General features: G+C 41.5%; 1 protein-coding gene across 1 annotated transcript; it reads right to left on the bottom strand.

The window, feature by feature from the left end:
• Positions 1-256: 256 nt before the first annotated feature.
• Positions 257-23371, bottom strand: Tnfsf4 (TNF superfamily member 4). The gene is made up of 3 exons (XM_021176367.1): positions 23067-23371; positions 3463-3505; positions 257-1546 (listed from the first exon to the last, which is right to left on the bottom strand). Exons 1-3 carry the CDS (start codon positions 23226-23228, stop codon positions 1155-1157), a joined length of 597 nt encoding a protein of 198 aa, XP_021032026.1. The 5' UTR covers positions 23229-23371; the 3' UTR covers positions 257-1154.
• Between the last annotated feature and the right edge of the window lie 635 nt (positions 23372-24006).

Here is a 24006-nt window from a genome sequence, read left to right as displayed (position 1 = left end):
CTAGTGTGTAGCCCATGGCAGGCTTTCCAGTAGTAACACCCGTGGTTATCCCATTTATGTAGCATTTTTATTCAGCTTCTTTTAATAACAGATTAAAACAGAGTGAGAATATAACTATAAATGCATAAGAGAAAATATAAAATTATCAGACAGAAAAATCCAAATACAACTGAATTCACTTAGTATTAAGATTAATAGCCTTCAGACTTCCCAGAGGTTTAAGAGATATTCACTGTATTTGTAGCACAATGTAATCCTTTTGGGGATATAAAACCATCTGGAAAGGTTTTGAGATGTGTTGTATCTTCTATTGAAAATGGTCCAAAAAAAAATAACTAAAACTTTAAAAATTATCAAAAATTTACCTAAAAGTTTTGGAAGGGGGAACCTACAAAAACAGTCTTGCTCAGGCTGTGAAAATCCTTCCTGGCCTTCATCCTGAGACATCCAGTTTGCCATCATCCTGTATAATAAAAATAGCCCTCAGGGTAAAAATTCCTCGTATACTCTGTAAAATAAACAAAGCTCTACTGGTTTCCTTACATCGCTGACATGGTTCTTTGGTGGGTATCATGGTCCCTAGGTAGTTCTTTGAAGGACATTTTCTTTTATGTATTCAGGGGCCAGGAAAGAAGAGAGATGAAAGAAGCTCAGAGTGCACTCTGTTGCTTAAACAGTCATCTTCAGGTCCTGCTCTCCACGGGGTAATCTTCTTTCCGAGCCCCCCATGAGATGAGAGACAGTTTTAGGCAACATGTAAACTTCTATCACCTTAGCCTTGAAGAGAGCACTCCAGCTCCTACTGGCTGGTGGATACCACCCTTTCCATGTTTTGCTCTTTCTTTTGACAACATCAAAATTCTAGAAGATAGCAATCAAGCGCCATTTTCAGTGGCAGATGTTTATTACAATGAGCTTCTGACCGACAGAAGCAATGTGTCTTGAAGAGACATTTTTTTTTTGATTCCCAGAAGAGCTCTTAGCAGGCTCAAGTCAATCCTGGGAATGAAAGGTCAACTGTTATGTAAGACATGATTTAAATATCCCTGAGTGAGGAAGTAGGGTAGGCTCTGTATTCAGTCACATCTCATGAACAGGATGCATTCATCTCTCGCGAGAAAGAACCTGTGTCCCGTCCATGCTCAGAGTGGAATTCACAGTGGTACTTGGTTCACAGTGCTGTGGAAAGATCCTTCAGGAGCGCAGTATCCAGGCGTTAGCTGGACAACAATCAGCTCCCCATCATTTATCTGGAGGTGTTCGCAGAGAGTATCAGGAGCATTTACAGTCAGGTAAACTTTATCTTTGAAAGCCAAAGAGGCCACCACAGTGAAGACAACCCTTCGACCATCGTTCAACATTGGAATGGAGATGGGATTATGATCCTCCCGGAAATGAAGGTCAATCTTGACCTCCTGGAAAAAGGAGACCTTCAGGTAGATGATATAAAGCCCATCGCACTTGATGACAACCGAATTGTTCTGCACCTCCATAGTTTGATACTCATTCTCGTATGACCTGATGAATAGTTGCCCATTCTCACATCCTGAAAAGAATTGAAATATAAGATTATCCCTAACAAAATATGAGGTAAGAACGCTCCAATGTGGTTAGAACAGAAGAAGAAAAAGTAACAAGGAGGGAGACTTTAGAAAAAATGAAAGCAAAAGAGTGCTGTAGTATATTGATGTCTCAAACCAGCTGTGTCTGTGGGGTAGGGGGAAAGGCAGAGCCAATGTCAGTCTTCAAGAAAGTGTAAGATGAAGTTTAGGAGTCAGAGCTGAGAGATTAAAGCCATTGTCACCTCAGGCATATGGCAGGACAGTCAGGTTCCAATATCCCCTGATTTTTTTTCAATCTTCAATGCTTACTTTCCAGCTGAGTGCATAGACTAAAACAAAGGTTGGCAGGAGTGGGGCAGCAGGGCCTACATTGCCTTGGTCCTGACCATCCCTGATTATCTTGACTCAGAGCAACTACATCTAGCCTAGCCGTTCCCTACACCTTTCCACCTGACCATGAAATCCCTATTTTCCACATGCCACTGGGAATCAGACTCACTGATAGCATCACTGGCAGCAGTCCAATAAACTCAGGATGCTTGTGGAATCAAAGTGGACACAGTCCCGGGAAGCAGGAAGAAAGAGGTCAAAGACATAGCCATGGGCTTCTTCCTTCTACCTCCTATAACTAGCATTTCCTGGAAGGTGACTTGGGAAGAGTCACTGCCACTGAGAAAGAAAAGGAAGAGGAAGAGAAGAAAAGGGAAAAGAGAAAGAGGAAGAGGAGGGAAAAGAGGACCAGCTGCATCTGGAAAGTTTGTGCCGGGCCTTCCCAGAAGCAAGCCCCAAAGCCCAAGTTTCTTACAGTTCGACATCAGCCTGAGTATTACCTTGAATGACTAAGCAACCACATCGTATACACCTACTCTGGCTCATGGTCCTTACTGATAGGAAATAACAGGCCCCTAGTGTTGACCCCAATTCAATAAGGCTTACTTTGTACAGGGCCCTAGAGCTGTCCTTTGAATCAAAAATAAGAATAACTTATTGAGGGCAAAATGTATTTCCCATTTAGTTTGTAGAGCTTAATAAATCCTTGAAAACCCATATAGAAACTTCTGGTGGTTGGCTGTGATCAAAAGCCCAAATGATATTCTTTTGCTCAAAGTATCAGGTGTTTTTCATATATGGCCTTCCAGGCTCTCCTTAAGGTATCACCATCTACAGAATAGAACTGGCAGGTGTCTTACACCCAGGCACATTTAGAATCCATAGATGAAAACCAAGTGAAATTCCTATCCAAAAAAGTATTTCTGGGGGGGGGGTTAAGAAAGGCTAGTACAGAGATAGGCACTTCTTTGGTTACTATTCCCCTTTGGGGGATGATGATGATGATGATGATGATGATGATGATGATGATGATCAGACTCCAACAATTTGGAGATGCAACACTTTTCTATGGGAAATGACAGATCCTATATTCTGAAGAAAATTAGGACTACAGACAAGAGCCTATTAAAGACATGGGTACAAGGTTATGGAAATGTGTTTGTCACTGAAGATAAGACCCTGGGCTCAGTTTCTCTCTCTCTCTCTCTCTCTCTCTCTCTCTCTCTCTCTCTCTCTCTCTCTCACACACACACACACACACACACACACACATACACACACATGCACATACACACACATACACAAAGCCAGGCTTAGAGGAGGTAAAGACAAGTGGATCCCTGGAGTTCACTGGCCAGCCTACTCGGCTAAACCAGTGAGCCTCAGGTATGGTAAGAGACCTTGTCTCAAAATATAATGTGAAGAGCATGTGGGAAGATACCCAGTGTCAACCCCTGGCCTCCACATGCACACACACACACACACACACACACACACACACACACACATGTATCACACAGATACACACAATAGGCACATAAAGATCAACTAAACTTTCAGTAATACTTACTGGTAACTGCTCCTCTGAGTCTTTGGATTGGAGGGTCCTTTGCCTAAGGAAGGGAAAAGATGGATATTTAGAGAAAAAGAAAAGAGAGATGGATACTGCAGCCCACAGGCACAATACCCGATGAAAGACATAGCTTTTCTGTGAGGATTTGACCAGGACTAGCCACATGCCCTTTGCTTTCTTATTACTGCACGTCTCTTCTAATAGGGGAGGATCACTCTGCTCTACCATGCAAGCATCTGAACTCTGTCATCATTTCTGCCAAACTCCTTTTTGGTTTATTTTGTTGGTTCACAGAGCCCCAGTTCTACATTAGATACAAACACACTTAATAGGTCCCAAAACAAAAACAACAACAACAGCAAAAAACAAAACAAACAAACAAAAAGAAAAACAACCTCACAGACTCTCAGAACAAACTAGGAGAAAATTGTGGATGCTTTTTGCGTGCTTTCTCTTCCACTGCATCTCAGGAGTAAGCATACCCTCTTTTCAAGGGTCAATACAACCTGCTCTAACCTGTCAGAACAGAGTGTTTCAACTGGCTTTAATTTTTTTTGCATTAATTTATTTTGTACATGAGTGTGTTTGTGTCTGTGTGTGTGTGTTTGCACTTGCCATGGAACATGTGTGCATTTCAGAGGACAATTGGGTAGAATCAGTGTTCTCCTTCTACCTTTACATAGTTTCAGGGGTTCAGACTCTGGTTGTCAGGATTGGGGCCAGTGCCTTTACCCACTGAGCCATCTCACCAGCCAAATTAGCTGTTTTTAAGCCTTGGATCTTTCCCTTCTCTTCAACAGCTTGAGAAACCTAACATGAGTCAAGTCAGTGCATGGCAGCAAGAAGTCAAACAGTAAGGAGCTTGATAGAAGCTCACAGGACTTAGCAGCTAAAAGGCCAAGAAACTCAAGATGGAGCCAAGTCATAACAAAAGGGCAGAACCCTATGAAAAGCATATTCGTGTCTGTTAAAAGCAGAAATGTCCTTGTACACACTGAGTTATCTCTCAAAGAATGCACCAAGAAGCCAGTTACAGATGCTGTCTCTGGAAAAATAATTAGCAGCCTGAGGTCACAAGTACTAGGGACCCTTTCTACAATTTTAGAGGGGAGTTATATGGTGTATTCCCTACTAATGAGAGAGAGAGAGAAAGAGAGAGAGAGAGAGAGAGAGAGAGAGAGAGAGAGAGAGAGAGAGAGAGAGAGAGAGAGANATGCCCACTTTCTGGCCAAGAACAACAGCCACAAGGCTATTTTTGGCAGAAGATCCTGATGGGAGGCTTGGGAGCAAATTGTTTTCCTTCCCTGGGCAGTAAAAACCCTGCTTCCCACTCTCCTGGCAGACTAGTTAGCTGCAGTCAAGAGGATTCCACTGGGGACTCCCCATACCAATGAGGAATCCCCTACTTCTCTTTTAAACAGGATCACAGGCCTTCCTAGGCTAAAATCAACAGGCTGCATAGGGAGGAGAGAGGGCTTTCCCTGAACGCCCCCTCCCCCACTCCAGGGCCCCTAGACTGAAGAAAATAAAAATTCGAAGTGGTGAGTGTGTGAGAGAAAGGTTGCCTTGGGTAGGAATCCAAGTCTTGGCTCCCAGCCCTTTGTATGCTGTTTCTTTGCGTTTTAGGGAGTATTCTAGAAGGCCTCTCAAGAGGCCTATTACCCCCTTCACCTAGACAAATAAACTGCCCTGTGCTCTGGGACTCATCGGAAGTCATCTATAGAGTGGCATAGCGCTCAGCACAGCACACAGCTCTTGGGTTCTGATACCAGCCAAGCAAGTACTGGGTGAGCTTAGATTAAGTATCACAATCTCCCTGGGCACCAGATTGTCCTCTAATAATCACTACAACACTGTGGGTATCCATGTCAGGATCAGCGTCCCATGCAGGATCCATCCCGTGACATCTATACTTAAACTACTCCCCAAAGAGCAATAAATACATAAACGAACAGGCAAAACAAAACTAGTCAGTGAGGTGGCACACACCTTTAATTCCAACAAAGGAGGCAGAGGCAGGTGGATCTTACCCTGGTCTACATAGCAAGCTCAGATTGTGTCTCAAAACACAGAAACAAAACAAAGTTGGCAACCCGGAGTTAATGAGTTAATTGAAAGTGAAGACAAGAGGAAGTTTCCCCATTCACAGATTTACTTCAAGCTCTCTGATCTCAAAAGGCTTGTGACTTGATTTTTTCCTTCCTTCCTTCCTTCCTTCCTTCCTGCCTTCCTTCCTTCCTTCCTTCCTTCCTTCTTCCTCCCTCTCTCTCTCTCACTTTCTTTCTTTCTTTCTTTCTTTCTTTCTTTCTTTATTTATTTATTTATTTATTTCTTCCTTCCTTTCTTTCTTTCTTTCTTTCTTTCTTTCTTTCTTTCTTTCTTAATTTCTTCCCCTCTCCCCCTGGTGCTGGGGATTGAACCTAGGGCCTTTCACATTCTAAAAAAAACCACTTCACCAGCCCGCCTACCACCAACCACACCTCCAGGCATCCTAAAAACCTTGTGATTATGACAATGTCTTGTTAACATTAAATTCCCTGGGCACGTGGTTTGATTATTTCTACAGTCTGACTTTGTGAAAGACTCTAAAAGGTTCCTGTGTGCATGTGAGTGTGCATGTGTGTGTGTGTGTGTTTGTATTTTATCTTTTTGTTGTCCTGATGTTGTAGGAGGAACTATGACCAAAAGGCATCTTCTGGGACTGAAATGTCAAGAGGCAGAGAGGGAAGCACATGTGACTTCCTCCACTGGTTTGATCTGCAACCCCTAACATCCTGTTCCTTCTCCCAAAGGTCACCTAGAGTGGAAATTAGCATATCCTCAGAAACCTCTTAGAAACAACCATTTAGTGGATTCAGGTAATTTTGTGTACTGGAAAAAGATGATACTTCCTGCTCCCTTAACTTTTTCTGCTCTCATTGTGGGCACCTGATACCCAGCATCTGCTACCCAACTGCCCAGAAGAATCCCTACACCTCCCAGAGTCACCCCATCCCTGGACAGAGACATTCCCACATCTCCCAGAGATACTCTATAATATCCAGAGACACTGCTCAGAGACATTCCATGTAGTTCAGAGATCCTCACAATTCCAAAGCCAATCTCATGCTTGATCTGGCTACAACTTCATACTCACACTTCACACATATCTTTTTTGTGACTTATGATTAAACCAACTCATTTCTCTAATCCCCTTCTCCTTAGATGAAGAATCTGATAGGGCAAGACAGAGAGCAGATTTGATGGCCTCGGGTTTGTTTCAAATTGTGACTTCTCTGGCTTTGCGAATTTGGAAAAGACATAAACCTTTTCTTGGCATTCACTTTCATAAACACATACACATATGCATACACACACTGTACACACACATGCACAATGATCCAGTTACACTATAACTGGTATGCCCCCCAAGAGCTAACTGTAGTTTAAGGAAAGTAGCAGTTTGCCAACACATGGCAATTGCTCAGAAATGCTTGGTTACTCTCTACTCTATTTCTACTTATCTGTTTTTGCCCATCAGAATCACAACCCCAGGCCGAAATCAAATCCTTGATTCTTGATTGCTGTTTCTCCATACCAAATAACTTTAAGTCACTCTGTTCATACAAAAACTGATAGAAGCTGTGGTCCTAACTGGCAATACTTGGATACTACCAAAGGTTCTGGAGAAGGTGAAACTGTGGAGCAGCCACAAGGTGACCATTATTTTCAGTGCTAACAAGAAGTGGCCATAAGCTGTGGTGAAAAGATGGACCATCTAGAGACTGCCGTATCCAGGGATCCATCCCATAATCAGCTTCTAAACGCTGACACCATTGCATACACTAGCAAGATTTTGCTGAAAGGACCCTGATATAGCTGTCTCTTGTGAGACTATGCCGGGGCCTGGCAAACACAGAAGTGGATGCTCACAGTCAGCTATTGGATGTATCACAGGGCTCCCAATGGAGAAGCTAGAGAAAGTACCCAAGGAGTTAAAGGGATATGCAACCCTATAGGGGGAACAACATGATGAACTAGCCAGTACCCCGGAGCTCTTGTCTCTAGCTGCATATGTATCGAAAGATGGCCTAGTCGGCCATCAATGGAAAGAGAGGCCCATTGGACTTGCAAACTTTATATGCCCCAATATAGGGGAATGCCAGGGCCAAAAGAATGGGAATGGGTGGGTAGGGAAGTGGGGGGCGCTATGGGGGACTTTTGGGATAGCATTGGAAATGTAATTGAGGAAAATATGTAATAAAAAATATTAAAAATTAAAAAAAAAGAAGTGGCCATAAAAAGCTGTGGAGGAAATTTCACTTTGTATATCTGTGTAAAAGAACCACCAGTGAAGGCTACACTCTGTGTGACTCCAGTTGTAAAACATTCTGGTTGTAGCAAAGCTGCACTAAAATAGCTGGAGAGGGCTGAGCAGGGGCAACACAGGAGATGTTTGAGCATAGTGAAGCTATAATGTGGGGATATACATCATTATACATTAGTCAACCCCACAAAATATAGAAAATGCAATATCAAAAGTGAACCCCATAATAAAACAAAATCACTCTTGATGGATATCTTCAATGTCTATGATATTAGAATATTTTTATGTGATCATTAGAAAATTATATTAACTTGCTAATTTAATTATTTCCTTGTTCTTTTTGTTTTGTATTTTTGGTTTTTGTTTATTTGTTTTTTGAGACAGGGTTTCTCTGTATAGCCCTGGCTGTCCTGGAACTCACTTTGTAGACCAGGCTGGCCTCGAACTCAGAAATCTGCCTGTCTCTGCCTCCCGAGTGCTGGGATTAAAGGCATGTGCCACCATGCCCGGCTTATTTCCTTGTTCTTAACTGACGTATAACTTGCTGATTTTCAATTTCTTATCTATGACGTGGAGATAGAAAAGAATCTATTTTCTCAGAAGACTGGTGTGAGGTTGGTTGAGATAATATGTGTGAATGGTTAGCACCTGACATGAAAAATTTAAGGAGTCAACAAATATCAGCCATTATTCTTTGATACACAGAAAACAAAATCCATGTGAGTTTTATAATTTATCCCACATAATACTGTGTTCTATATGTGAAAAAAGAAAAATAAAAAATAATTTTTTAAAAAAGGAATAATAAATTAAAGAACATATCAAAACTACCAAAGTCCTTGAATCAAGTTCTCTATCTGTAACCCAGAGAGGACCTGGTCCTAATGAGAAAACAATCCAAAGACATCTGGTCTACCTCCACATAGTAAACACCGTGTCTGAATATAAAGAAAAGTAAATCCCCTAGAACATCTCCAGATGCTAAGGAAACTGGGAGATGTCAAAGAAACAAAGGGTCTCCACATAACCATAGCTTACAGAACAGAGTTTCTTTATTCTACAAAGTGTGAAGGTCTCTCATCATAAGTGAAGAGCAAAGTTCAAAATACTTTGTTTAGGTTGCTAAGGACTGAATCGAAGGCCTTGCCCATATAAGGCAGATACTCTTCCACTGGGCTGTAACCCTGCTCTTTCTTTTTTATTTTAAGAGAGGGTCTCACTAACTTGTCCAGTCTGGCCTTAAGCTTATTTTCTATCACATGATGCCCTTGAACTCTTGATCCTCCTATATCAGCCTCTTAACTGGAGACTATAGCTCAATGTCTCCAAACCTAGCAACAATATTCCTGCACATACAAATATAGAAGGAAGGGAAACTGCCTTGCAGATTGTATTAATATTCCACTCCTATGTTCTTGTATCCACTTCAGCACCAGCCTTGGAGAAAAAAAAAATAGTTGCCACACAGCAGATTGAAAATGACCTCATCATAATGGCATCCAGGGAAAACCCAGAATTCATGCTTTCACCTCTGGGTGTCAAATATGCTACAGATGAAGAAAATAAGGAAGGGAGAGAGGGAGGAAGGAAGGAAGGAAGGAAGGAAGGAAGGAAGGAAGGAAGGAAGGAAGGAAGGAAGGAAGGAAGGAAGGATAGGGAAGGAGGAGGGAGGAACAGACGGAGAGATGTAGGGAGGGATGTAGGGAGGGAAGGAGGAAGGCAAGTGAACACAGGAACAACTGAGTACCGAGGTAGCAAACACAAGGAATTTGACAACTGATTATGTCATGTGTATATGTAGTGCCTGGAGATAGATGATAACACTACAAGAAGATGCATCTAATGCTGAGATGCATTCGAATCTCCTGGGAAAGTTATGAAAAATAAAAATAGAGATTCTTGACTTAGTCCCAAAGCCCCTGGATCTAAAGGTCTGAATCGCCAAGCACAGTAGTAAATGTCTTTAGTAGCAGCAGAGAGGCAAAGGCAGGTGGATCTCTGTGAGTTCCAGATCAGCCTGGTATATGTGGCCATTTCCAAGCCAGTCAGGACCTACCTACATAGTGAGTCCCTGTCCCAAAGAAAAAAATGAAAAGTGTGGGTGGAGTCAGAAATAAAGAAGAATCCAGGTTTCCCAGTTTGAAAATCATCTTACTAACCTGTCAATGTCTGAAGATTTCTCAGTAAACCCTATAGGGAAAAATAATGGTACTCAAGAAATGCTTGCTGTTCACTGGATGCTATTCAATAGTTGAAGAATGATATGATTACCATATTATTTGGTAGTTTGGATAGAAGCAGTAGCAAGTTATTAGGTATTACTTGATAGATAATGTCAGGTCATATCTGTTCTGAAAATAGCATCATTTTGCTTTTCTTTAAACCTGAATAAAATTCCATTCTATACATGTACCATTTTCTTAAACTATTCACCTGTCATTGAGTTAAATAAAGTAAGCCAGGTCCACAGACACAAATTCTGCATGTTTTCTCTAATAATGTGGAATCTATATTTATGTGTAACTCATAAAAATAGAAAAATGACTGTGAGAGGTTAAGGAGAGTCTAAAAGAGGGGGAAGGAGAACATAAAAGGTTAAAGGAATAAATATGTGACATCAGAGTGGAAGGGACCATTTGGGGGTAGGAACAGGACTAGAAAAGCATGGAGATGGTTGACAGTAAAGGTCAGTGAGCAGGGTCAATAAGAACAGAGTATAATGATACATATATATACTGCAATGAGGGGCTGGAGAGATGACTCAGCAATTAAGAGCACTGACTGCTCTCCCAAAGGTCCTGAGTTCAATTCCCAGCACCCACATGGCAGCTCACGATGACCTATTACTCAGTTCCAGGGGATCTAACAGCCTCACAGAGACAAACATACATGCAAGCAAAACACCAATGAACATATAAATAAATAAATAAATAAATAAATAAATAAATAAATAAATAAATCATTCTAACAGAATCAGCTAACCTGGACCCTTATAGCTCTCAGAGACTAAACCACCAACCAAAGAATATACACGGGCTGGACTTAGGCCTCCCCGAGATGTGAAGCTTGGTCTTCATGTGGGTCCTGAGCAACTGGAGTGGGGGCTGTTGCCTGCCTTGGGATATGTTCTTCTAGCTGGGCTGCCTTGTTTGGCCTCAGTGGGAGAGGAAGTGCCTAGCCTCGCAAATACTTGAAGTGCCAGGATGGGGGGATACTAAGAGGAGGTCCCCACCGGCTCAAATGAGAAGAGGAGGGAAGATGGGGGAAGGATTATAGGAGGGGGGTGACCAAGAGGGGGCAGTAAGTGGGATGTAAGATGAACAAGTGAATAAATATATAAATAAATAATAAACTTTTAAATGCTTCAGTGAAACTCTTTGCTTGCATGTTAACTAAAACAAACTGATAAAAAGAATAAAAATACTTTAAAACTAAACTGAACATTTCTATGAGACAGTCATTATACTCAACTCACAAAGTGAACACAAAGTTAGAATATATACACTCCTTAGTTTTGGCAAACTTGTGTATCATTCATAAAAGTGATCTCTCCACATGAAGCCTTTAGGAACTATCAACAAGCAGTGTGCTTCATAGAGTCCCAGACAATGAAAATAAAAACTATCTCATGGCTTGGTAGCATAAGAGAAAGTACCTGGATCTAGGTTTTGAAAGAGGGAAGACACAGAACAGCAAAAGGTCTATAATTCGCCAAAAGAATGACCTACAAATAAGGCCATTCTCTGTGTATTTAAGACAGGGGAAACAAAGAACTGGGAAATTCTAATAGTACCAAGCACTGAGGTAATCTTGTTGCAATTGATTACTCCCCTATCCCCCAACCCCACTTAAAATCATCATGCAACAATTACCTGTAGAAATTAGAAATAGGAAAATTAGAGTCAGTGAGGTTTAGAACTTGTTAGAGAGTAAAAGGTACTATGTTCAGAGTTACAGTAGTCACTCTTCTCTTGCCTCCAGGATTCCTTAAAAAAATAAAAAGTTCATTAAAAAACTTCTCCAGCTGTTCATACCATGTCCCCCAAGAGGGTGATGATGTTTTAAGAGATCATCTTTGGACAGTGTCAGCTTCTGGTTCTGACTCAGTAGAATGTGACATAATGCTGTTGACCTTATAGTCATCTGGCATTTGTCTGGAAGAGGGCTATCTGTACCAGGAGCAAATGTTACTCATCAAATATGAAACCAGGAAGTAGGCTCTGCAGTCATATATGGAGCTTGCTATTCCTCACTCAACACCAGGGCACAATTTGAAGATCTCGAGGGAGCATATGAATGAGTTGTGAGTCACTTGAGGAGATTGGGAAAACTCTGTGACAGTGTTCCCTTAGTGCACCATGCCACCTCCACTGTGACAGAGTTGATGTCCCCATCTTGAGTTTACCGTTGAGATCTGAGAAGTCATGAAAGCACCACCTAATAAATTCTTAGGCTGGGTCTCAAAGCAGAAAAGTGGGATTTTTTCACACTTCCACAATACAGTGGACTGGGAGACTAGATTTCTTTACTTAAGGACTCAGTGTGTAGTTCATGGAAGCGGCATCTTGCAAACGGTGGATTCTGCTTCTGACGAAAAAAAAGCTCAGAACCTTGTTGAGGGAAAGGATTGGGAATAGGAATAAGGCAAAAACTTGGCCATCTTCAATGTTCATAAAAATGTGTCCCTAGCTATATTCTCGTAGAGACAAAGGCAGTGGCTTTGAAAACCTTAATTTAAAAAAAAGTTGAGTGACTTTTGTGAACCCAAAGAGAAGCTACATTAATTCTTATCCAAAACATGCTCACCCTGAATACATTGTGTCAGCACATTTTTAGTGTAACCTCTCTTAAACTCAGTTTTGCCTTCTTCCCCACTACACTGCCTGCTGATAATCTAGTGGCCTTTCTTTTAACCATTTCCTGTCTTCTTGTAAAGCTACTTAGTGGTGGTTGTATGTGGCTCCATAGAGAAACTCACCAATTTCTATCCCAGAGAACATGGACTGTGGTTTCATTGTCTCAGGTTTCTAAGAGTAATCTCAGATTTTTCAACTAAACAACAAAAACAGCCAGAGATATACATTCCACCTGAACAATAAAAAGCATTAAAAAAAGTATATGACTCATCTAACACACTAATTCTTTAAATATCTTCAAAGGCAGGATGTTCTTGTACTAGAATTTCCCACTCCAAGTTAACTACAGAATTCCTTGAATAATACCGACAAAGGGATCTACTGAAACATTTCTCCCTTCCTCCCCTCAGTGATTGAGAAGGTATTCACTAAAAATATTCTTGCACTAGTTTAGTGTCTAAGCAACTGAAAGAGTAAGTTGACAATGTACCCACCATGTCACCATATTTCTATCAGTTCTCAAACATAATGGCACTCAGTAATCAAATATTTGCTGACCAAGAGAGCCAATTTCAACAATCATGGGCAATGCACAGTGACAGTGTCAGCTGTTATATAGCTGCTGGCCTGGGTCCAATCATGGTTGTTAAATTGTCTTGGTCATTTTTGAGTGTAAGGAAAGCACTGGAAGTCCTACCACTGGTGTCTTCTACAGGAAGTTACCCACTTCTAGGCTCATTTACTACATAAGAAGAAGGGACCACTTGTAGTGACAATTTTGGAATTTTGCTTTCTTTAAAAAAAAAACACAGAAATATTATAAGACTATATTTTCATGTTAATCCCGGGTTTGGGGGTTTGTGCTTTAGATGGTCCACAGCAGGTGATTATGATTTTCCCTGTGCTTTAGCAAGGGCATGATTTTGCCAGTGGCCCATAGTTTCTGCAATTGTGTGATGTTGAGAACTCTGGGGACTTTTCAGAGGATATAAAAATTAGGGCCTTGAGTGGCAGGGTGGGTTGTTGGTTGGTTGTGTGGGTTGTTGGTTGTTTTTTGTTGTTGTCGCCCGTGGCTTGTTAAGTAGCCATGTATCAAGAAGAAATTAGATATCCTAACACCAGAGATCAAACTTGTCCCAAGGAACTTGATGTCCCTAATCAGCAGGAGGTAGTCTAATGATAATGTCAACCCCTTTCTTTTCTTTTTTCTCTCCTAACTAATGTTAGGGGATTGAAGGGGTGGAAGAAAGAAGAACTCACAAAGTAGTAACACAGACTACAACTACTGCCTTAAAAGGCAATCTAGTAGAGTGGACTGGGCGTCAGACTAGCAGTAGCACTTCCTGGTTTCTTTACTGAGTCTAGAACAAGCTTTTTCCCTTTCTGGACTTTTACTATCCTCATCTTGATGTCCAACTTCAATTAAAATGACGGTGCTGCAGTGCCTAATGACAACTCCATTGCAGAAGTTCATCAAATCACATCACCAAAGAGTAATCTACAAGCATTATGTGACAAGAAGACCTTCTGGACCCAGATCTTTACACAGACCCCTCTGATGTGAGAAAAGCAGCAGCAGGCCTTTTCCTCCCCAGCAGGAGAGTTTCCTCTACTAATTGAGGGACACTCAAGGTTGTGCCTGGTTCAGCAAGACTCCTAGGCTCATTTGCATGAGGCTGATCTCCCAGCACTTGCTCCAAGGGAAAATGAGATTGGTGAAGGGTGCAATCGTCAGATTACAGCACTGGGAAAATGCTGGTGGACAATGGATTTTCAACTAAAACTTTTCAGCCAATTAATAGAAGACAATTGTGTAAGGCAAAAGGAAAGGTTCCTCCGCACTTTTCTTTTCTTTTTTTTTTCTTTTTTTTTTATTTATTATTACATGTAAGTAGAGTATAGCTGTCTTTAGACACACTAGAAGAGGGTGTCAGATCTCATTACAGGTGGTTGTGAGCCACTATATGGTTACTGGGATTTGGACTCAGGACCTTCAGAAGAGCAGTCAGTGCTCTTACCCGCTGAGCCATCTTGCCAGCCCTCCTCTACACTTTTCAAAACCCAACTGACAGTAAGGCATCTGTAATTCCTTATTAATGTCTGCCATGCTTGTCATATGCCCTACTATTCTCCTTTAACTTCATCTTACTGGTTACAAGCAGTATCAGAACAGGAGGGCCATATCTGTCTTGTTCACCATTTTCCCCTAAATGCCTGACAGGAAACCCATGCTCCATGAACACTAAAAAAAAAAAAAATGAATGAATGAATGATATCACTTGGGTTGAATAGCATGCTCTTCAAATGCATAAAGCTGAGAATATGCCCTTATTTGGAAATAGATCTGCAGAGTTTTCACAAATATGAATAGTCAAAATGACATCGACAGGATTAGGGTGGGTCCTAAATCCAATATGACTGGTACCCTTCAAAGAAAAAGAGAGGCTCCACAGAGAGGAGAAGGTTGCCATGTGATAATGAGGGAAGATAATGTGAAACCAAAGAACATGTGGATTTTAAGGAACCACCCAAAATGAGAGGAATCGGGAAGGGTTCTTGTTTAAAGCATTCTCTGAGAGCATGACCTTTCCAGTACCTCTGGTGTCAGAGCTGTGAGAATCAATTCCTGTTGTGTTAAGCCACCCAGATTGTGATAATTAGCTACAGATGGCAAACCACGGAACAATAGAATGTACTTGCAGGTAGTGTAGAAACAAAATGAGAGGAATCGGGAAGGGTTCTTGTTTAAAGCATTCTCTGAGAGCATGACCTTTCCAGTACCTCTGGTGTCAGAGCTGTGAGAATCAATTCCTGTTGTGTTAAGCCACCCAGATTGTGATAATTAGCTACAGATGGCAAACCACGGAACAATAGAATGTACTTGCAGGTAGTGTAGAAACACACAACATAGCATCTCATTAACTACTTGAATTGGTGGCTAATAGAACTGAAAAGACCTAAACAATTATATAGCCCAGTCTCCTTCCTGTTTAAAAAGAAAAAGAGGAGGAGAAAGAGGAGGACTGGAAAAACGGGTGCAGATCAGCTTCTCTCTCTATCAGAGCATGTCAGGCAGGCAATGGTGTGTTTTCTGAAAGGATCCTGTAAGGTATTACGTAATTGTTAAAGCTGCATTAACCACGTTATCTATTTTTGTGTACGTAGCTGTAAGTCTTTCTTCTGTGACAGAGCATAAATCCTCCAATCTTCCTTCAAAGGCAACTAATGTCAGACAGAAAAGTACAGTTTTAAATCAGTCAGGAGCATCCTTAAAAGTTCCGAGTTCTGAGATCACGGACAAGTGTAGCAGAAAGAGGCAAGATTGGGATTTTGACCTTCATTCCCAGCCCTGATCTCTCTGTGCAAACCTTGACAAGCCACTTGCTTCAGATTTCCCAAGCATTTAATAGCACAACCATGTCATTTCTACCTACCTCCAAGGACACAGTAAAGAAGAAAAGCCAGAAGTAAGGGAAAATATAGGCCAAATTGAGGGACATTGTCACAGGTGACATCACTCAACGCCCCCTCCCTGTGTCCACACTGATCTCAAGAACACTGATTTTCCCAGTCTTTATTGTACCTCACACGATAATATCTTCAGGGGTCTTAGAATCTGCAAGCATGAAGTACCTAACACACAAATAATTCTGAATTACCTTATTGCTAAACTGTAAGACACGTTTTGCAATTTATTTTACAGTGCAGAAAGGCATTATTTCCCTCCCATGCTGACTATATTGATGTTTCTTTTTCATTTATAATATTAACCTAAAATTTATAATATTAGAAACCTTGTCTGACTATTTATCCTGGATTCCAGGCTCATGTTGTTGCTGTCTGCAGGGAAGCCTAGCCTTCAGTGTACATCACTTAAACTTACCAGAGCCCTCAATTTCCCACCAACACAATGCTATACTTTGTAATGAGGGCTTTGATCCATAATGCTTATTAAACAGTATGGAAATAATTAAAGTATGGGGGTCTCTATTTCTATATTTGTTAGTCCATGGAGAGACTTTAAAATGTTATCAAAGTCAAATAAATACATACAAATTACTCCACCTATGAGCCATTTCAGAATAAAGGCTATCCTAAAAAGAAATCAGTGACTCAGGTTACCTATGTTTCCAATAGTGTGAGTCGGAACCCATATGCTCCTCACAGATATGGTTCTCTGCTGTCTGACAGCCAAGTCTCTGGAGAAGTGGAAGACGTGACTACAGGTCAATAGAAATGGCCTGGTCTGTGTATTTTAATCCTGTAACTTTAATAGTTTTAAAAATATTAACTTATTTGTTCATTTAAAGGGATGTGTCTGCCTGAGTTGTGTGCATGTGCCTACAGAGGCCAGAGGAAGGTGTCAGATCCCTTGAAACCTGAATTACAGTGACTGAGAGCCACTTGATATGGGTGGGAACCAAATGAGGTCCTCAATATGTTGATAAGCACTCTTATCCACTAAGCCATCTCTCCAACCTTGAATTCTAGATTTTTTTTGAACCATTTTAACCAGACACTGAACCTAATAACACTTCATGACTTCATAAAGTCTCCCCTTCTGTCTTCTTTTATTCTCTACTATAGCCATAAACAACTCTTAATTAGAAACCTGTGTTTTTAAAAAATTAAAAACAGAACTATTTTTAGGGTGGATTATTTTAATTCCCAAATTTCCAGTATAGAAATCAAGTCTATGAAGCCATAGACCTTACATATTATGCCTGCTGAGTTAAGAGGTATAGTTGATTGTCAGCATTTATGCACACACACACACACACACACACACAAAACAAAGTAAAAGTGATGCCTCTGTGTGGTTATGAAAATATGCCCATGAATAGCAATAATAACTTTAGCTTTTACAAAACTCAGTACTCACGTGTGTGAACCTCCCCAACAAGTTCCAACTTCAAAAACCCAACACACAGTGAATTTACTCAGTAACATGAAGCTAATAGCCTAAGAACAGCTGGACTTCTGGTTCCTGGTTCCCTGTGTATTTGTACTTTAATGCCTGGCCCCAAAGTCTAAGATGATTTTCTGTATTTCTATATAATGAAGTATTTTCACTCCTTTATTTTGAAAAGTATCAAAACCAGCAAAGCATGGGATGTTAGGGATTCCAATTTCACAGTAATTCTTCTGTTTTTCTCACCAGTGACTATAGAGAGGGAAGCATGCTGTATGTTGTCATTGTGTTTTCATGTGTTAAATCATAACACTCCCCGAGACTCCTTTGACTCACATGATCACAAAGAATTAATGCTCATTTTCCATGAACACAAAACCCATGAAGTGGGAAGAAAATGGCATGTTCTTGGACAGTGTAGGGCACAGAGGTAATTGTCACCAAAAGGAAAAGAATAATCAAGGCAGGGTTGCTAGCCCCTTGGCAAGACTGGGTCTGCTCAGTGCTAATAGCTGGGGGCAACACTCAACAAAGATAAATAGGGAGATCATATCCATAGGTCAGGTGTATATTTGTGTTTATATGTATATTTGTATGTAATGTTTTTAAACATAATTCCATCCACAGTATGCTATCCAGTCAGAATATACATATACCTAAGTTGCTCGTTTAGAAAATACCATCCCTGTGTGAAGAAGATTAATATTGCCAAATAGTGCTCGTCCTCATCTGCGTGAATGAGCACTTGATTCCCTATGAGAAATTGATTTCCTTTTAGATCAAAAGAGGTTACTACATGAATTCAGTTAAGGAGAATGTGGGCAAGCTGCCTTAAGATATAAGAGGACGGTTAGTTTTACAGTGGTGCCCCCTAGTGCCAGGTGAAATTAGGTTGATTTCTGTACTGCCCATCTTTAGATCCCATGCAAGAAAGAAAATGTGGAGAAGCATCCTTGTTGGTAACTGCTGCCTTTGGCATAGAATAGAATAAATCAAGTTACCCAGGATGGTTCACAAGATCTTTTGCCATTTCTGCCTGCCCAGATCTTCATCTCCTAGCCCCCCCTTCTTTCTGAACACTCAGTTTCAACCATGTTGGATGATTTGCTATTCTGCCTACCCATCCCCATCTCCATCCCTCCTGTCTGTGGAGGAAATTCCACTCTCAACTTTAACATCAGCTGAATATCATATCTCTTACATCAGCCCCTTGACTCTCCACAAATATGCTCAGACATCTTAGGCAACCCCTTCTCCCTCCATTCCTCTTTCCACTGTCCCCTGAGAACCAACCCCCCCCCACATCTGTTATCTTTTTGCCTCATCTCAACTCTTGACCATTAATTTAAAGAGTTTTTTTTAAAACCTCCAGTGCAGTTTTTATTCTGAAGCTTCAAACAATACCCTATACAAAAGAAGCATTCAGAACGAATGTAAGGTTGTTTTAACTGATAAGATGGAGTGCAAAAGTCAAAATCACCTGGTTAATTAAGTAGGTAGGTGATCATGAGCAATTTACCTACCATCTTTGGGTTTTTGTTTTCTCATAAAATACTGTATCTAATATCTGCTCAGCAGCCTAGGGTCTATGGAACATTTCATTAACATCCACCATGAGAGCCTCCAGAACCTTCACGATGAATTAGTCCAACAGTCCAAGTGTTCCTTTTTTAAATCTCAAAGACTTGCTCAGAGAAAGTAAATTCTACTCAAATTTGAATTTATTTTATGTATATGATTGAATAATTAATAAGAAAAAGACATGGTAGATCACATGTAGACATTTAAGTTAATTGTAAACCAAGATTCAAGGCAAATTCCTCTTTCTTTTTTTTTTGGGGGGGGGGTCTGTCTCTGTCTGTCTGTCTGTCTGTCTGTCTGTCTGTCTGTTTGTCTGTCTGTCTGTCTGTCTGTTTGTTTGTTTGTTTGTTTTTTGAGACATGGTTTCTCTGTGTAGCCCTGGCTGTCCTGGAACTCATTCTGTAGACCAGGCTGGCCTTGAACTCAGAAATGCATCTGCCTCTGCCTCCCGAGTGCTGGGATTAAAAGTGTGCACCACCACTGCCTGGCCAAATCCCTATTTCCAGCATTTAACAATGACAACAACAACAAAAGTTGGCATTTTATAATACAAAACATCACCAAGAGACTGAATTCTAACTCTTGACACAGACCACATCTGCTTTTCCTAACAGAGACAAGAGACAAGAAGTTAGGGTTTGCTAAGGAAAAAGTCCTTAACTATATAAGGTCATGGTCAAGGTGACATGGAGCTTGGAAGACTTCAACAGCACAGGGACACAGACATATAACTTACAGCTGGGGAGATAGCTCAGATGATAAAGTATTTGCATAGAAAATATGATATCCTAAAATGAGCTCCCAGGACCCTCGTTAAGATGCCAGACATAAGAGTGTGTGCTAGAGACCCTGGTCCAGTGAAGGCAGAGACGGGAGGATCTCTGGATCTCAATCACCAGACAGTCTAGCCTCATTGGTGCACCCTAGACCAATGAGCAATGTCATCTTAAAGAGAGGGTGAGGCATTGCTGAGGATGACATTAGAGGTTGCTCTCAGGCCTCCACACACAATTGCACATACACATGCAGCCATGTACACAAAAGCAAGTTCCTACACATAAACATATGCACACCCACAAATGCCACATTCAAAATAATAAAAACAAGGAGCTCCTTCTCAGCTCCTAGACCAGCTTCCCCTCTGCCTACTGCTTCCCAGTTAAAGTCCCAGGTAAGACTAGAAGCCTAGCACTTTACATGGTACCCCAGGGTAATGTCTGATGCACAATGAGGCAGCAGCAGCAGCAGAATTCCATTTTATAATTCGAACCAGTGATATTCTAGAGTGTTTGTGTCTTTCCTCGTTCTTTTTCTTTAAGATTTATTTATCTTATGTATATGAGTGCACACTGTAGCTGTCTTTAGACACTCAAGAAGAGGGCATCAGATCCCATTACAAATGGTTGTGAGCCACCATGTGGTTGCTGGGAATTGAACTCAGGACCTCTGGAAGAGCAGTCAGTGCTCCTAACCGCTGAGCCATCTCTCCAGCCCCGTCTCTTCCTCATTCTAAGCAAGGTACTTCATGAACTACAAGGAGAACAAATTAAGTATCCAAAGAATACTCATGAAAATATGATTCTTCCAGGCCAGTCTTAAGAGCCAAGAAATCGGCACCTATAGGCACAAAAATCTGCTAACGTACATTTCTGTTCCTTCAGCTCCGCCCCCCCCCCAAGCCTGTTCTTTTAGATGGCATGCTCATTAGCTGATGAGCAGAAAGAGCTCTCAATGTCCATTTCCTACAACACATCCCCTGTTACTGATGAGAAAACCAAGTCCCAAAGAAACACATGAACTGCAGAAGAGGTGGGTACAGGCTGTCTTTGGGCAGGGAAGTGGGGGAGGGGCAAACTGCAAAAACAAAGCTGTTTCTCCCTTATGTCAATAAAATCTAACTCACTCATTATTGTTGCTACATAAACTTCAAGGAAAATGTGACTGCCTGGTAGAGTTTAGAAGCTGGAACCTTGAATGTAGGAAATCAAAGCTAAAAAAGTAAAGCTAAGAAATAAGGAGAAAGGAAAGTGATGAGATTCTCTTCAAAATACCTTTTCCCTACAACAGGAAAAACCTAGCTGGGTATAGGCCTTATAAGCATCGCAGTTCATTTCCCCTGACACCTCACTTCAACATATGTCTCCCAGGACAGGTCTCCTTGCACCAACCTCACCACCTGGTCCACCCCCCAACCATAACGCCAAACATTCATGTTTTAAAGGTTACCAGTTCCTTTGTCAAAGAAATTATCTTCCTCCTTCTGGTCTTTTCCCTATCCATTCAATTAGACCAAGTTCCAGGGAAAAAATACATACTATCTATCTATCGATCCCCCCTAATACGTGAGATTAAGTATACTGGTCCATTGCGCTGCCCAGGTCTGAGAACAATGTAAAACTCTGAGTTACACAAGCTCCCAAATCTTCTCTATCAAGAGCAACCAGGTGGCTTATTTCATGAGGAATCAGTTTCAATGTCCAATTCATATCTCCTGCTTTTGATTCCACTTCGAGCCAAGACCACAGAAAACAAATTCCCTCATAGACTGCTCTTACCTCAAAGAGTGCCTTTGGCTTTACTTCCCACATCTGCCGCAGTTTCTGGATGACTTGAAGAAAGGACACGAATTCTTACCATGCCTGGGGGAGAATGTCCACGGAGGTCCCAGACACCAGCGGTTCACTTTTTGCTCTCTGCTGCCTCTGCCTGATACTCTGTGTGCCTTGTTACCCTAGACTGGGGTCCTAAGTCCTTCTCATACCACCGAGTGAGGAAACACTCTGGCCCTGTGGTTGTTTGAAAAGTCTCAAGACTCCCAGACCTATTCAAGGCTCGCAGCTGGTCTATTTTTGGTTACTCTGTTTGCTTTCTTTAAAAAGCCTGATTCCGGTCTGTGTCTTAGACATCCTACCGTGAACAAATTACTCTACCCTAGCACCTTCTCCCCCAAAGTGCCTACAGAATATCCATCCAACGCCCTACACAGAGAGCTATGTGGAGTGGAGAGAAGAGGACCGGGATGATGCTGCTCTAATTGGCCAAGCAGGCTTGAGCCCCGCACCAGTTTGCCGGCCCAAGGGACAAGCACAATACAAGGTTCAGCCCTCGTGAACACATACGCTCCCGACAGCTTCTAGTTATCAAAACCGCACTTCCTGTACACAGAGACATGCCCAGGCCTTTGCCCGGACTGCTCGTCGTATCCTGGTTTAATTTGACGTAGCTGTGTCTCTGATATGGCCATGAAAAAGACATTCCATTCTGTCTGTCATCCACCATGGAATGATTTGCTGACATAAAGCAACCACTGGGGAAACAAGAATTATGAGGCCAGATCCAACATGGAATTCTGGGGAGACCTGCAGTGAACACTTAAAGAACATACGAGCAAACAAAACTATGAGATTAAGTGATTGATGTAAACGTCTGAGCCAACAAATGTGCGCACACATTGCTGCAGGTCGGTGATAGCAAGAACTCAATCCTGAAACCTTCAAAAACAAACTTTAAGAACCAGATCGCCTTGAATATCTGCAGACTCATGAACGCGGTGGGAAGTAAAACGGGTCCGTTATTTGTCTTTCTTTTATATGGATTCCTCGATCAGACACATTGCTACCAGGATGGATAGAGAAATATCAGTAGCCCAAAGCTTCAGGGTGACAGCTCATTAAGATACACCAGGGGTTTTGCCTTGCAAAACAAACAAACAAAAACCACTAGAAGCAGGGCCCCTCTGCCCTTTACTTCACCCTAGCACTGCTACTGTTAAAATAGGAAGGAAAGGAGACACCAAAGGATATTTGACCGCACTTTACAATCTCTGGGTGGCAGGGGGCAGGAGCTGAACAGTTTTACCATTAGATCCTTTACAGGTGGCTGCAGCTGTTGCAGTTGGCGCTCAGCCAGAGCTGGAGGAAAAGCAGCGCGCACTGGTGCATCTTACCGGAGAGGAAGAGAGTTGCAGGCAGACATAGATGAAGCACAGAAGCATCCCTGCTCCCTTGATCCCAGAGACCACCAGCCTTAGCGTCTTCTTCCACTTGAATCTTGGCCTTGATCCGTTTTCCAGATTCTCATCCAGGGGTTGAACCCCTTCCCCTTCCATCTCTGCAGTCGGGGTGCAGAGGAGATACAGCTGTAGCGGGGAACCTGAGGAAGACTGCTCTTCACCACAAAGGAGCCAATAAGGGCAAAGTCAAGCCTGCGGGTCAGAAGATAAAGGTCCCAGAACAGGAGACAAAAGGCAATTGAAGGAGCAGAGCAGAGTCTCTCCGTTTTAACGCTGCAGGTTTTGCAGGCGGGGGAACTTCTATGTGACTAATCTGAATTTCCCCTTTACTTTCTTTCTTTTTTTTTTCCCTCCGGGCTAACAGGGAGTTGTTTTTGTGGCATCCCAGTTATGAATTGAGTGACTTCGAAATGACAGTCACAAACATGTGCTCTGAAGTTTTTTATTGCACCGGTAAAGATAGATAAAGATCACCTTTTTTTTTTTTTTTTTTTTTTTTAAAGCAGCTTACTTACCAATCCCTCAAGAGGTCTTAAACCATAGAAGAGATTTGAGGAACAATGCTTGCCAGACATCCCTGCTTCTATTGTGCAATTAATCTCCTGGCCCATTTCACAGTTTCAGAATCAAATGCATACAGGTTATCCTTGAGATGAAAAGGACAAAGAGGAAAATAGAAAGGTGGATTATGCATATAGACATAAAGAAGGGGTCTTATAGTTACATAATGCATCACATTAAGCCAAATAAACTAATATTTATTGAGCAGCTGCTATGTGTCAGACACTGTGTTAAACGACCTTGCAACTGTCATACTTTCTCATTTCAGGGAAATTCAGCAAATACATGATTAATTTTCAGAATATCAAAAAAG

This window comes from Mus caroli, chromosome 1 (genome assembly GCF_900094665.2).
Source record: "Mus caroli chromosome 1, CAROLI_EIJ_v1.1, whole genome shotgun sequence".
Lineage (NCBI taxonomy): Eukaryota > Metazoa > Chordata > Mammalia > Rodentia > Muridae > Mus > Mus caroli.
This window is presented reverse-complemented; position numbering and strand designations above follow the sequence as displayed.

Coding starts and splice junctions, on each gene's coding strand:
- Tnfsf4 (XM_021176367.1), bottom strand. CDS start 23,228: ATGGAAGGGGAAGGGGTTCAACCCCTGGATGAGAATCTGGAAAACGGA. Junction 3,506..23,066: donor TGCAACTCTCTTCCTCTCCG/GTAAGATGCACC, acceptor TCCCTTCCTTAG/GCAAAGGACCCTCCAATCCA. Junction 1,547..3,462: donor ACTCAGAGGAGCAGTTACCA/GTAAGTATTACT, acceptor AATTCTTTTCAG/GATGTGAGAATGGGCAACTA.